The sequence below is a fragment of the Raphanus sativus genome, chromosome 4, assembly GCF_000801105.2.
Source record: "Raphanus sativus cultivar WK10039 chromosome 4, ASM80110v3, whole genome shotgun sequence".
Taxonomy (NCBI): Eukaryota; Viridiplantae; Streptophyta; class Magnoliopsida; order Brassicales; family Brassicaceae; genus Raphanus; species Raphanus sativus.
Window position 1 is genome coordinate 45,430,916 of NC_079514.1, and position 12,681 is coordinate 45,443,596.

At 36.8% G+C, this 12,681-nt stretch overlaps 1 protein-coding gene and 2 pseudogenes across 1 annotated transcript; 2 read left to right on the forward strand and 1 right to left on the reverse strand.

The window, feature by feature from the left end:
• The first annotated feature begins 742 nt into the window (after positions 1-742).
• Positions 743-8,949, forward strand: LOC108829814 (clustered mitochondria protein). The gene is made up of 28 exons (XM_018603402.2): positions 743-844; positions 1,017-1,247; positions 1,347-1,408; positions 1,493-1,682; positions 1,765-1,911; positions 1,993-2,143; positions 2,235-2,428; positions 2,538-2,639; positions 3,272-3,407; positions 3,513-3,641; positions 3,852-4,182; positions 4,286-4,390; positions 4,486-4,713; positions 4,796-4,942; positions 5,208-5,333; positions 5,426-5,596; positions 5,685-5,771; positions 5,876-6,004; positions 6,164-6,301; positions 6,393-6,461; positions 6,558-6,716; positions 6,805-6,861; positions 6,944-6,984; positions 7,106-7,225; positions 7,453-7,762; positions 7,844-7,951; positions 8,045-8,116; positions 8,198-8,949. The coding sequence occupies exons 2-28, from the start codon at positions 1,022-1,024 to the stop codon at positions 8,576-8,578; spliced, it is 4,116 nt and encodes a 1,371-aa protein (XP_018458904.1). The 5' UTR covers positions 743-844; positions 1,017-1,021; the 3' UTR covers positions 8,579-8,949.
• Positions 8,904-9,424, forward strand: LOC108829815 (uncharacterized protein At2g29880-like; annotated as a pseudogene).
• A 1,142-nt stretch (positions 9,425-10,566) lies between these two features.
• LOC130511386 (uncharacterized) lies at positions 10,567-12,001 on the reverse strand (annotated as a pseudogene).
• Between the last annotated feature and the right edge of the window lie 680 nt (positions 12,002-12,681).

Below are 12,681 nucleotides of genomic sequence, written 5' to 3' on the forward strand. Positions count from 1 at the left end.
TCTATGAAATTAGGAAAAAAGTTTTTAAAATCAATGTCATGGGGGATATCCAGACTTGATGAGCATGTTTCAGTGACACGGAAACGTTATAATTCAGTAAAAGTTTTGCAGGTGGAACATATATATGAATACACGATAACAGTAAAAAAAGAAGTATGTAAAATATTGGGCTTGGTTGTCAAAAATTCTGGAATTGAGTCTCAACATCTTAATTAAATAAATTTGCATATAATTAATTTTAATGACACAATATTAAAAAAATTAAATAATGATGACACATGGCATTTTTCCCCTTATGGAGACAGAAGATTTATATTACGTATTCGGGGACAATCACCTAGTACATAAAAAAAGAAGCTAAAGATACTTGTCTGTTACACTTGGAAAAGATACTTTTATGTCAAAAGTTTTACAGACTTTTATGTCAAAAGACAAAAGCTTTACAGACAAAGCTTAGTTGTACAACAGACGGATTAAGACTAATCGTTATTTAAGACCACAAACACTTTAAGTAAGGTGCTGGCCTGGTTACTGTTTACGGGATCCACATCGGTTTGTCAAATTGACCTAGCCATAAAATAACGTGGGAATCTTAATTCTTAACTTTCTATAACTAGAGATGATTTGCTAATTAATAACGTACTTACTTCCCAAGTAAAAAAACCCATAAAAGGCCCAACAAAAAAAGCCCAAAGAAAGTGATTGGTTTGTGTGTGTGTGTCTCCTACTACTAGTACTAGTACTAGGAGTCAGAGAAAATCATCAGCCGCCACTTCTTTCATTCAGTTCAACCCTCCTTAAACCTCATCCCTTTCCTACTCTCTCCGCCGTCGCCTCCGTTAAGGTAGCTCTCGCTTTCCAGATCCTCTCTAAATAAACATTAGTCTATTGCTTATCTTACATCTCTCGCACTTGATTTCTATATATACGACTTCTTCTCCCTTTCTGATTCAATCAAATGAATGATAACATCGAATCGAATTCAAAATCTTAATCCGTTGCGATAATCTTGTTAGGTGAAATGGCTGGGAAGTCGAACAAATCAAAGGCCAAGAGAGCGGCTCAGAGCTCTGCTCCCAACTCCACTGCCTCAGCTCCTCAATCCGATGCTCCTGCTCCCGATAACGGAGCCGCCAATGATGCTGTTGAAGCTGCGGTGCCTGAAACCAATGAAGTTCCTCCTCCAGCTCCTGTGGCTGCTGAAAGCGAGTCGCAAGAAGCCAGTAACGATGAACAACCCAAGCAAGGTTTGCTCTTTATGCCTTTTCTAGGAAAGGTATCTTAATTTTTCGCTGTGTGGGAGAGTTTTCTTTTTTTTTTTAAATATGCTTTTGCTTTTTTTACAGGTGAACTTCATCTTTATCCTGTTTCTGTGAAAACACAGAGTGGCGGTAAAATGGAGCTTCAAGTGAGTTCCAAATAGTTTCTTTCTTTCTTTTACCTTATCTATTTATACTATGCGAATTTATTGAATTATGTTTTCTTTTTTCAGTTGAACCCTGGAGACTCAGTGATGGATATAAGGCAGTTCCTTCTTGATGCCCCAGAGACCTGTTACTTCACCTGCTACGAGCTCTTGCTCCGGACTAAGGATGGGGAGACTCACCATCTTGAAGATTACAATGAGATCTCTGAAGTTGCTGACATCACCACTGGTGGTTGTTCCTTAGAAATGATTCCCGGTAAGGATTGTATTTCTTTCGTTTGCTATAGGTTGTTGGCAGCTGACCTTAATTTCCTTCTTTCTTTCTTTTCTTTCTACAGCGGTGTACGATGATAGGTCTATCAGGGCTCACGTTCACCGAGCTAGAGATCTCCTTTCGCTTTCCACCCTCCACTCTTCCTTGTCAACAACACTTGCCTTGAAGCATGATGCTGCTGCTGCAGCGAACAAAGCTCAGAATCCCGGAGGTTTCAGATTTGAATCTTATTCTTTTTAGTGTTTTCCATGCACTTTTGAAGGATTTATTTATGTACCCATGTTTGAAACAGACAAACCAAACGTCCCTGAGCTTGATTCTCCTGGTTTCATGAAAGATGTACCCGCTTCTCTCGATAAGTTGATAAATTCTTCATCGGAAGAGATCAAGTGTGTGGAGAGCATTGTCTTCTCATCCTTCAACCCTCCTCCAAGCCACAGAAGGTATAAATCAGCTGCTTTTAACATATGTTGAGGTAATAAACTCAGCTACTTTTATCATACTGTTTGTATCTAATAAGTTTGTTTGTGACAGGCTTGTAGGAGACCTAATCTATTTGGATGTTGTGACGCTGGAAGGTAACAAGTACTGCATCACCGGTACCACAAAGGCGTTTTACGTTAATTCTAGCTCAGGGAGTATTCTCGATCCAAAACCGAGTAAATCTGGGTTCGAAACTGCCACTCTCATAGGATTATTGCAAAAACTTAGCTCTAAGTTTAAAAAAGGTGAGAACCAGTGTATTTGTAATTTTTCTTAGTTTATTTATTACTGACTTGATAGTTATCATTCAGTTTGTTACTTTTCTACAATTTTTTTTTCCTTTCACTACAAAAGCTTTCCGTGAGGTCATGGAAAAGAAAGCATCTGCACATCCCTTTGAAAATGTCCAGTCACTTTTGCCACCACACTCATGGCTAAGACCATTTCCTGTTCCCGGTGAGTTCAAATTTATTACCATTTGAGTCCATACCAACTTTTGCACATACGGAATTTGTTTACAGTATGCTTTTGCGTGCTGCACAGTAGTTTGGTTTTAGTAGCTTGGCTACGTCCTTCTGAGGCCAGCTTAACTTTTTTCTTTTAAATGATGTTTCTCTACGTTTCAAGTTCTAAACACTGATTGTGGTTCTGAGATATTAACATGTCACCCAGACTGATTATGATTTAAAAGAAAGCTTTGCCTTGATCTTAGTTTCCTTATTTGTAATAGATCCTAGAACTCTTTCTTGTCTGTGTCTCTTTGCGGCTGCATCTTGATGTTGAAGTCATATTTTGGGGTTAGGGATATTCGTTGTGATATTTTTTTGTCTAGCTAATTTATTTGAACTAATATATATTGGAAGTTTGTTGTCCAAATTGTTACTTGTTTATGCACGGTATACTCATTTTCCTACTTTATATATAGAACATGCGCCTCTGCTCACAACTATCGATACATTAGGATTAAGTTCATGTTGTATTTGGAAGTTGAAAATAAATCGGACTTTTCTCCCCATTTCCACAAACAATCTGTTAATTTAAGATTCAATGCTATTATATCTGACCATAGGCTCTCGTATCTTGCTCAGATCACCAGCGCGATGCAGCGAGAGCAGAAGAAGCACTGACCATTTCCTATGGTAGTGAGCTGATCGGTATGCAAAGAGATTGGAACGAAGAGTTGCAATCTTGCAGGGAGTTCCCTCACAGTACTCCTCAGGAGAGGTACCATGTGACACTTTACTACAATGATTTTTTTTTGGTAGAATGATTTTTTTCCGTTCCCTTTTCTAGACTGCTTCATTTTGGAAATTTTTTTTTTTTTGGCAGGATCTTACGTGACAGGGCTCTTTACAAAGTGTCTTCTGACTTCGTCGATGCGGCGCTTAATGGAGCAATTGGTGTAATCAGCCGATGTATACCACCCATAAATCCAACTGATCCAGAGTGTCTGCACATGTTAGTGTTAATCCTATGGCCTATATCATTAATTCTCTACTGTCAGATCGTACGTTTGTTTTGTGTCAGCTTGTCATGAAATTTTGTCAGTTGAATGGATCTCTTTTTGCTTAACAATGGAGACAAGACTTGGAACGTTTAAACTTTAGGTGTTTGTAGTTTGCAACAGTGTCTCAGTTTTAAATACTTGTTATTTTTCATCTGTTGTAGGTATGTGCACAACAATATCTTTTTCAGTTTTGCTGTTGATGCCGACATAGAACAGCTATCCAAGAAGCGTCTATCAAATGATCTTTCAGTGACTGAGAAAGTGTCCTCGTCTGAAAAGGTTCCATGCCAAGACAAAACATGCGGTGGAGAACACAATGCAGAGCTTAACAGCTGTAATGAGGCGCCTCCTATTGAAAGTGAGCAGGCAACGTATGCCTCTGCAAACAACGACTTGAAAGGCACAAAGTTATATCAAGAAGCAGATGTCTCGGGGTTGTATAATCTGGCAATGGCCATTATTGATTACAGAGGTCATAGGGTTGTTGCTCAGGTTTGTACTTATACTGAAACTGCCAAGTCCTTTATATTCAGATTGTACATATCCTCCTTGTGTGTATTTTTAAAGCTTGCAATGTGTTTCATGTATGTTCTAGAGTGTTCTCCCAGGCATCCTTCAAGGAGATAAATCAGATGCGCTTTTGTATGGTTCAGTGGATAATGGCAAGAAAATCTGCTGGAATGAAGATTTTCATGCTAAGGTAAATTGATATACTCTCTCTCTCTTGATGTTGGATTTTGTAAGCATTAATGTGATAATTCTTGTACTGATCCGTTTGTAAAATATATTCTTCAGGTGTTAGAGGCTGCAAAGCTTCTTCACATAAAGGAACATGTTGTTATTGATGCTTCTGAGAACGTCTTCAAGTTAGCTGCACCAGTAGAGTGCAAGGGGATTGTTGGAAGTGATAACAGACACTATCTATTGGACTTGATGAGAGTGACACCTCGTGATGCCAATTACACGGGTCCAGAGTCACGCTTTTGTGTCCTAAGACCAGAACTGATCACATCATTTTGCCAGGTACATATTCATCATCCCTTAGATACATATTCCCTTGAGTATTCCTATAACAGGTAATGATTAATATATGTTTATGATGAAGGCCGAAGCTCTGGAGAAATCAAAATGTAACACCAAGACTGCTGAAGCGACGGATATTGTTTCTGATCCTTCTGATGTTAGTGTTGCTACTTCTAAAACTGGTGATGAATTGATCCATGGAGATGAAAACGGAGCTTCAACTACTGAGGTATTTGCTTCCCTCCTTGAATGTTTGTCAAGTGAAAAAGCTGGCTGCCAAAATACCATGTCGGATTGGCCTCTGTAACAGTGATGAAAATAACAACATTTATGTTAGTAAACAATATGGATAGTTAGCTACTACATTCCTCTAATCTTGTGCGTTGAAATTTTCCCCCATCCTTGCTTCCTAATGCCAGATAGAAATGTCTTGAGATAAGCTGTATTTCAGCTGTAGGACACCGTAATTGCTGATATCTATGTTTTATCTGCAGAAAACTGTTACAGAAAAGCAAAATGCCACCGCCGATTCTGCAGCCGCTGAAATTTCCAAACTATGTAATGAAATATCATTTAACCCTAATGTTTTCACTGACTTCAAATTAGGTGGCACAGAAGAGGTATGCTATGTTACTTATAAGTGCTTTGCCTTAAAACTATGTTTTAATTTTTGTTTAACTGATTTGAATATTATCTTTTGGGGGTTAACCAGGAGATTTCTTCGGATGAAGAAAATGTGAAGAAAGTTAGCTCGTACCTTGTGGATGTGGTACTTCCAAAATTCATAGAAGATCTTTGCACTCTCGAAGTTTCCCCAATGGATGGTCAGACTTTGACTGAAGCGCTCCATTCTCATGGTGTTAACGTTCGTTACATAGGAAGAGTAAGTTTGTCATATGCATTTTTATTTGATAATATATATCTAATATCTCCATGGTTGATTTTATTAACAATGGATGTAACATGACCAGATTGCTAACGGAGTGAAGCATTTGCCTCATCTATGGGATCTTTGCCTGAATGAAATTACCGTCAGATCCGCCAAGCACGTTCTCAAGGTAGTTATAAAGACTGTTAAATTCGTACGACAATATATGGTTGAACAAGAGTTATGGTTTCATTCAGTGGACAAGCTCCTTAAAGTTTTTACATGGTTATTCAGAACATTCTAAGAGATATAGAGGATCACGATATTGGCGCAGCAGTCTCACATTTCTTCAATTGTTTCTTCGGAAATGTTGCTGCGGGAAAAGCTAGCACCAACAACTTGCATGCTAAAAATCAAAAGAAGGTTTGTGTGCACCATCAGAGTCTGTCTATAGCTCCTTGTTTTTTCTTGAATTATAATTTTTCAGTTCTTTTAAGCAGTCAATAAAATTGATCAGAAACAAACCATACTATTTCTTTCTGATTAACGTATGATGCTATACTGGCCGTTGAATTTGGACAGGACCAATCGATCACCAAGAAGAGTCAAGGAAGGGGGAAAGGCAAAGCTTCTGCAAAGAAGACTCTTTCATCGTATATGATGGTTGATTCCAACATGCTATGGTCTGAGATTCAGGAATTTGCGAAAGCCAAGTATGAGGTATAATAATCATGATCAACTTAAGCATTAGTCAGTTACATTTTGTTTAACCTACTATAAGCACCTGAAGCTAATGTGAGCTTATTTTCAGTTTGAGTTGACCGACCTGTCAAGAACTACAGTTAAAAAAGTACATGTTCTCCGCAACCTTTGCCAAAAGGTAAGTAGAGAAGACACATATCTTCTTCCTTCAGACTTTTAGTTACCAATTCCAGTTAGTTATTGTTATTAATTGTTTTTGTCTTTCTGTTAACAGGTTGGCATCAGTGTTGCTGCTCGCAAATATGACTTTGATGCCACCTCGCCTTTTGATGCGACAGATGTATTGGATCTTCGGCCTGTTGTTAAGCACTCTGTCCCTGTATGCTCTGAGGCTAAAAATCTCATCGAGATGGGGAAACTGCAACTGGCTGAGGTAGCTATGCTTTTTCAAATTAGTTGTTTTAGTTTCCGCCTATTACACTGTTGTCTTTGTCTTTACCAAAATCACTAATCTCTTGTAGGGCATGCTTAGTGAATCCTACACGTTCTTTTCAGAGGCGTTTTCAATACTTCAGCAGGTAAGTAGTGTGTTTATGCATCTGATATACTGTCTAAATATTTTTACATTAAATCTGCTGATCATGTTCATCTGATTTCCAGGTTACTGGTCCAATGCACCGGGAAGTTTCAAACTGCTGCAGGTAAGCTTTCGACTGCCTGTTGTTCCATTAAGCATTTATTCAGGTTTTGATTTAGGTTATTAATATCTATGGGTTTCCGCTTTAGTTTCCCTAATTTTTTTTTATTTCCTTTGCTTTTCAGGTACCTAGCCATGGTTTTGTACCACGCAGGGGATGTGGCTGGGGCCATAATGCAGCAACACAAGGAATTAATCATAAATGAGCGATGCCTTGGTTTGGACCATCCTGATACTGCTCACAGGTATCAACTATTTATCTTTTATTACTATAACTTGTTCAAGCTACAAGGTTGAATTGATATACTTTCAGCATTTGACTTGCCCGACGAGACATCCTGCTACTGAATATAATTTAACTGAATGTTGTTTCTCTCCCGCCATTCATTAGTTGAATGTCTTGCAATGCCCTCTTGTTTTTCTTCTCTGGTTTGATATATGTTACTTACGTGTTGGGGTATCTGCACTGCAGCTATGGCAATATGGCTCTTTTCTACCATGGGCTGAACCAGACAGAACTTGCTCTACAGAACATGGGCCGTGCCTTGCTGTTACTTGGCCTTTCATCTGGCCCTGATCATCCCGATGTTGCAGCCACATTTATAAATGTTGCCATGATGTATCAAGACATGGGAAAAATGGACACAGCTCTGCGTTATCTTCAAGACGCTTTGAAGAAAAATGAGAGACTTCTCGGCCCTGAACATATTCAGACTGCAGTATGCTACCACGCTCTTGCTATTGCGTGCAACAGTATGGGTTTATTCAAGCTCTCTCAGCAGGTATCACAACTTCCATAAGGCTTTCGAAGCCTCTGTTATGTTTGAATCATCTTTTGAAGCAACTGTTTTGTTTTGGCTCAGCATGAGAAGAAAACCTATGATATACTTGTCAAACAACTGGGAGAGGATGATCCCAGGACAAAAGACTCTCAAACCTGGATAAAGACTTTCGAGATGCGTGAGGATCAGGTTTGTGCAACAATAGTAACAGAGTACGACCCCGTTATTTATGTATACATTCTTTTTATGTTTCTCATGTTTTTGGTTTGAGGTTTTCTTCAGAAAACTGCACAGAAGCAGAAAGGACTGGCAGCCACTGCGGCCAACACACAAAAGGCTATCGATCTCTTGAAGGTATCTCACTTGTAGTTTTGGTTTCTCCCGTATTTACGCTGAAACTATGTTGTAATATTTTACAAAATTGGTATCAAACAGGCACGTCCTGACCTGATACAGGCGTTCAAAGACGCAGCAGCGGCAGAGAGGTCTAACGCGGCTGTTCTCGGAGAGGCTCAACCACGGGGCAGAGGTTTTGATGAAAGAGCTGCTCGTGCTGCAGCTGAAGTTAGGAAGAAAGCAGCTGCTAAGGGGCTACTTGTTCGTCCCCATAGTGGTGTTCAAGTGCCACCACAGATCGCTCAACTCATCAATCCAGGAACCGCCGAATCTTCTAAGAAGAGTGGGGAAAATGGAGAGGCAAAGGTAGAAGAGAAGAAAGGAACCTCTGAAAACGGGAAGACAGCGAACGTGGCTCCTGCAGGGTTAGGTGCTGGATTAACATCTTTGGATAGGAAGAAGCAAAAGGCCAAAAAGTAAGTGTAGGGAGCTTTGAAGAAAATGGTGCCTCGATTCTTAGTGGAGTTGGTTTGGCAACCAGTTAACTTATTTCATTGCAGGAGAAAAGACTTCTGTCACCACAAAGTTTTTGTTCTCTTCATATTATATTTCAAGATTTGGGGGCAAGTTCCCCCTCCAGCCATGCCTGTTTTTTATTCCTTCTTTTTTTTTTCCTCACTTTTATGCGGATGTAATTTTATCCCAAAGAAGCTTCATTGATTTCGAGTTAACATGAATAAACAAACATTGTATGCTTTGAGTTAACTACATTTCCTTGGTTTCAAAGGTCTATATCTAGAAAACTATGAATATTTTGATATTGATTATATGTATGATTCTTATTGTACTGATATTTTTATTTTCTAATCCCAATAATAAATACTTGCGTGAGGGTTCATTTGAAGATTTTGAGGAGTTACAAATGATATTTGGATAAAACACTGCAACTGGGCAGAATGCTCTGGGGTTAGGTGATGATGTTGATCCTTTTAACTCCCAAATTGGAGACTGAGAGGGAAAATGATATAAGTTTTGTCCAAATGATGAATAGTGGATAAGATATAAACACTAACAACGTTATGAAAACAGAGTTTTTTCTTCATCAGAAAAAAGTACGGGAGAAAATTTTCCCCCAAAAAAGAAAGTCAGAACTGATTCTTATTTAGATAAGGCTTGTGAAAATTGACAGAAATCAGTAGCCAAATCTTTGGCATGATATATAAACGATGGGAAAAAGAAGCTCAAGAGAAAGAAGCTGAGGACAAAGCTAACAATTTTTGGGATGCTATCAACCAAATTCCTGAGTTGGATGATGATTTACGGTAGGTCTGGGCATTTTAATCTGGACCCGAAAACCCAAATCGGAACCGACCCGAAATTACAGGTTCAGGTACATGTACAAGTATATATAGATTAATCTACTGGATATTTTATTCGTAGACCCGTGGATACAGGTTTGGATCCGGGTAAAACCCAAACTGAACCAAACTGAACACAAAGCAAACAAAACTAATTTAGATTGATTTTGGTTTAAGTTTTCTTAGAGCGAAATAAATCAAACCGAACCAAGCCCAAACCGAATCCAGAACTAAACAAAAATGCCCACCTCTAGACTTAGATCCTTGGATATTAGTAAATGTTTGTATTTTACATATTTTCCTTACATTAACCGTCTTTATATATACGTATATGGGTGGACGCGAATCTAATATTACCATAATTTTTATTGAGATTTGTTTCGTATTTTACGAATATCCAATTTTTCGAATTGCTTTACTTCGGAAAATATTGATATCCGATTTCCAGGATGTCTGGAAAAATTACAGATATTTGTGGATAATTACGGATATCTTATCCACTTTGTACAATACAAATAAATTTACAAAAAACATACAAGTTTGTCTTCAAAAATATCTTACATAATGCAGAATATAAAATAATAGTGAAATTATACGTAATAGTTTCAATTTTTTTTAAAAAATAATTAAATGTTCTTATAAAATATAAGATTATAGAAGAATTATAGGTTGTTAAAAATATTATATTTCTTTCTTAATTTAATACTTCTATAATTAATTTAACAAATAAACTAATAAAGTTTTATGTTAAAATAATAGTTATATAAATTATGCGATTAAACTTCAATATTTAATGGTACATATATATATATATATATATATATATATACTTGAATAAAATTCAAAGCGGATCGGATATCCAAATCTATTTTTTTTTAATATTTGTGACTTTTTGTTTTTAGTAGATAATGATTTTTAATATTTGTTTTGCTTCTAAGACTTAAAAATATCCGGACTTTTCAAATCGAATCACATCGAATCAAAATTAATGGTTGCAGTTCTCAGCCCTATATATAGGAAACAAAACTGATTTTGCAGAGTACATGCCAAACATGAAGCACCAAACACAATCTTTATAAACATCCAAAAAGGATGTACTAAAAAAGGATATTAAACATGAAGATTAGATAAGAAGGGTAAGAGACAAAGAGGCGAACTGAAAGGCATATATGAAGGAAAATGATGGAATATTCCAGAACCGATATCGTAAACACCATAACCATATCCTATGTAATATATTGAGTTAGGCTTAAGTCCATGATACTTGCTTGCCTCCACACAAAACGTTTCATTAGTACCAAAAAATATGCAGAGATCTCCAATGTCTTTAGTGTATCTAGCAGTAATTTCTCCGTCTTTCACTTTTTTATCTAGCAGAAACACCATGAATCTCTTGGTTTTCTTGAATATAATTTCGTTGTCGTCATATGTCTCCACATACCTGCACGAATGTTATTAGTTATTGTCTTTAATTAGTTAATTTAGTTATTCAAATAGTAAGTAGTACCTTCGCACTATGAAACATTTGCCACAAGACGACTCAACCATGTGCTCACTCTTGCAGCACAAAGCCAACAATTCCCACTCGGATTGTGGCATCTTTGGCAAGTTTCTCATGTTCAAAATCGTATACCTCGTCTCCATGTTGACATCAAAAGAAAGCAAGTAACGTGCTCCTACTATAACAAGGAACAACATTCGGTTTCTTGGGGAATAAATGACATCACATAAGTTTACATGGGATCCTTCAATCTCCATTTTTGTCCATTGTGAGTCCCGGTTAGGCCTACAGTAATAGAGGTTACTGCCTAAGAACTTGACGAACACGGCATAACCATCATCTTCGTCAGGAGGAGAAGATACAGAGAAATTTACGATCGCAGTGGATCGAAGACGCAAAGGATCAGAAAGTGAAGGCAGAGCAATGACTCTAGAGGACGCGAGATTGAACACGTTGCTTAGATAGACAGTTCCATCATGTTTGCTTATAAAAGCTGTCCAGCCACGTGAGCTTCCAATTACTCGTGATCCTTCATACAACAACTTTGGAAATGTCTTGTGTGTAACTTCGATGATCTCTTCCTTACTCAGATCAAGTATATAACTTGAAGTTTATAACAATTTTTCCCGCTTCTGAAGAAGAATCTCCTACTTTGTCTCCTTGAAGTATCATATAAGGTGTTTGCTTCTGTGGAGATGAAGCGAAGAAGAAGCGAGCCTTGTGATCTTCTTCTCCTTCTTCATCTACCTGAAACTACAGAATTATCACAAGGAAACATAGCAAAACAGTTTGGATTCTGTTGACAGTGACTGGTAAAAAACTTACAAAGAGTTCTGCAAATTGATTGAAAAAAAGAGACATTGTTGTCCAAGAAGCAACCCCAAACTCTTCCAAGTTCCAACCCGTTGTGATCTCACACACACACATATATATATAGATATATCAAATATCAAATAATAGCAAAAAATCTACATAATACTTAAATAGTGAAAAATCTTTATAATTTAATTTTCTTACCATTTGACTAGACAAACAGTAATCCATGTATTTTAATGATTGTCATAAATTATTTAACTAGTCAGTATATTTGTAACTATTTTTCTTAGAAAAAGATATATTCAAAATAAAGTAACAAATCATTAATATGTAATTACCCATTTATTATCTGACTGTTAGCATATATTCGTAATTAATATCGTAATTGAAATTTTGAGATAGAAGCTTGAATAAAATTAAAGTGATGTTATCTAATGTGGTGATGATTTTTCACTATATATATCAAATAAAAGATGACAAAGAATGATGAATGAGAATATTTTCATGATAAGGATGAAACATATATAAAATAGAAGTTTGTTATTTACAAATAAAACTGGTTCTTAAAATTAGTGGATCGTATATTCTTGTTAGCGTTTTTGTTTCTAATCATTAGTGTCTTCTGTTAGTTAGAGAAATAACCTGACACATCAGCAATTGTAGCTTCCAAGATTTTTCTTTTACATTAGGGATGATTAGTTAACAAATATAGCAATATTTTCCTACAATGATATAAGCATGTATGCACATATATCTTTTTTTTTTGGCAACGCACATATATCTATATAGTGGAAATAAAATACCCTATTTTAGAAAATAAAAGATATGTGTGTAGCTCATTCTTTCAATATCAGTAATTGTACAAAGATTTATTGGTTATTTTGTTAATTGCTTTTGGAGATATGATT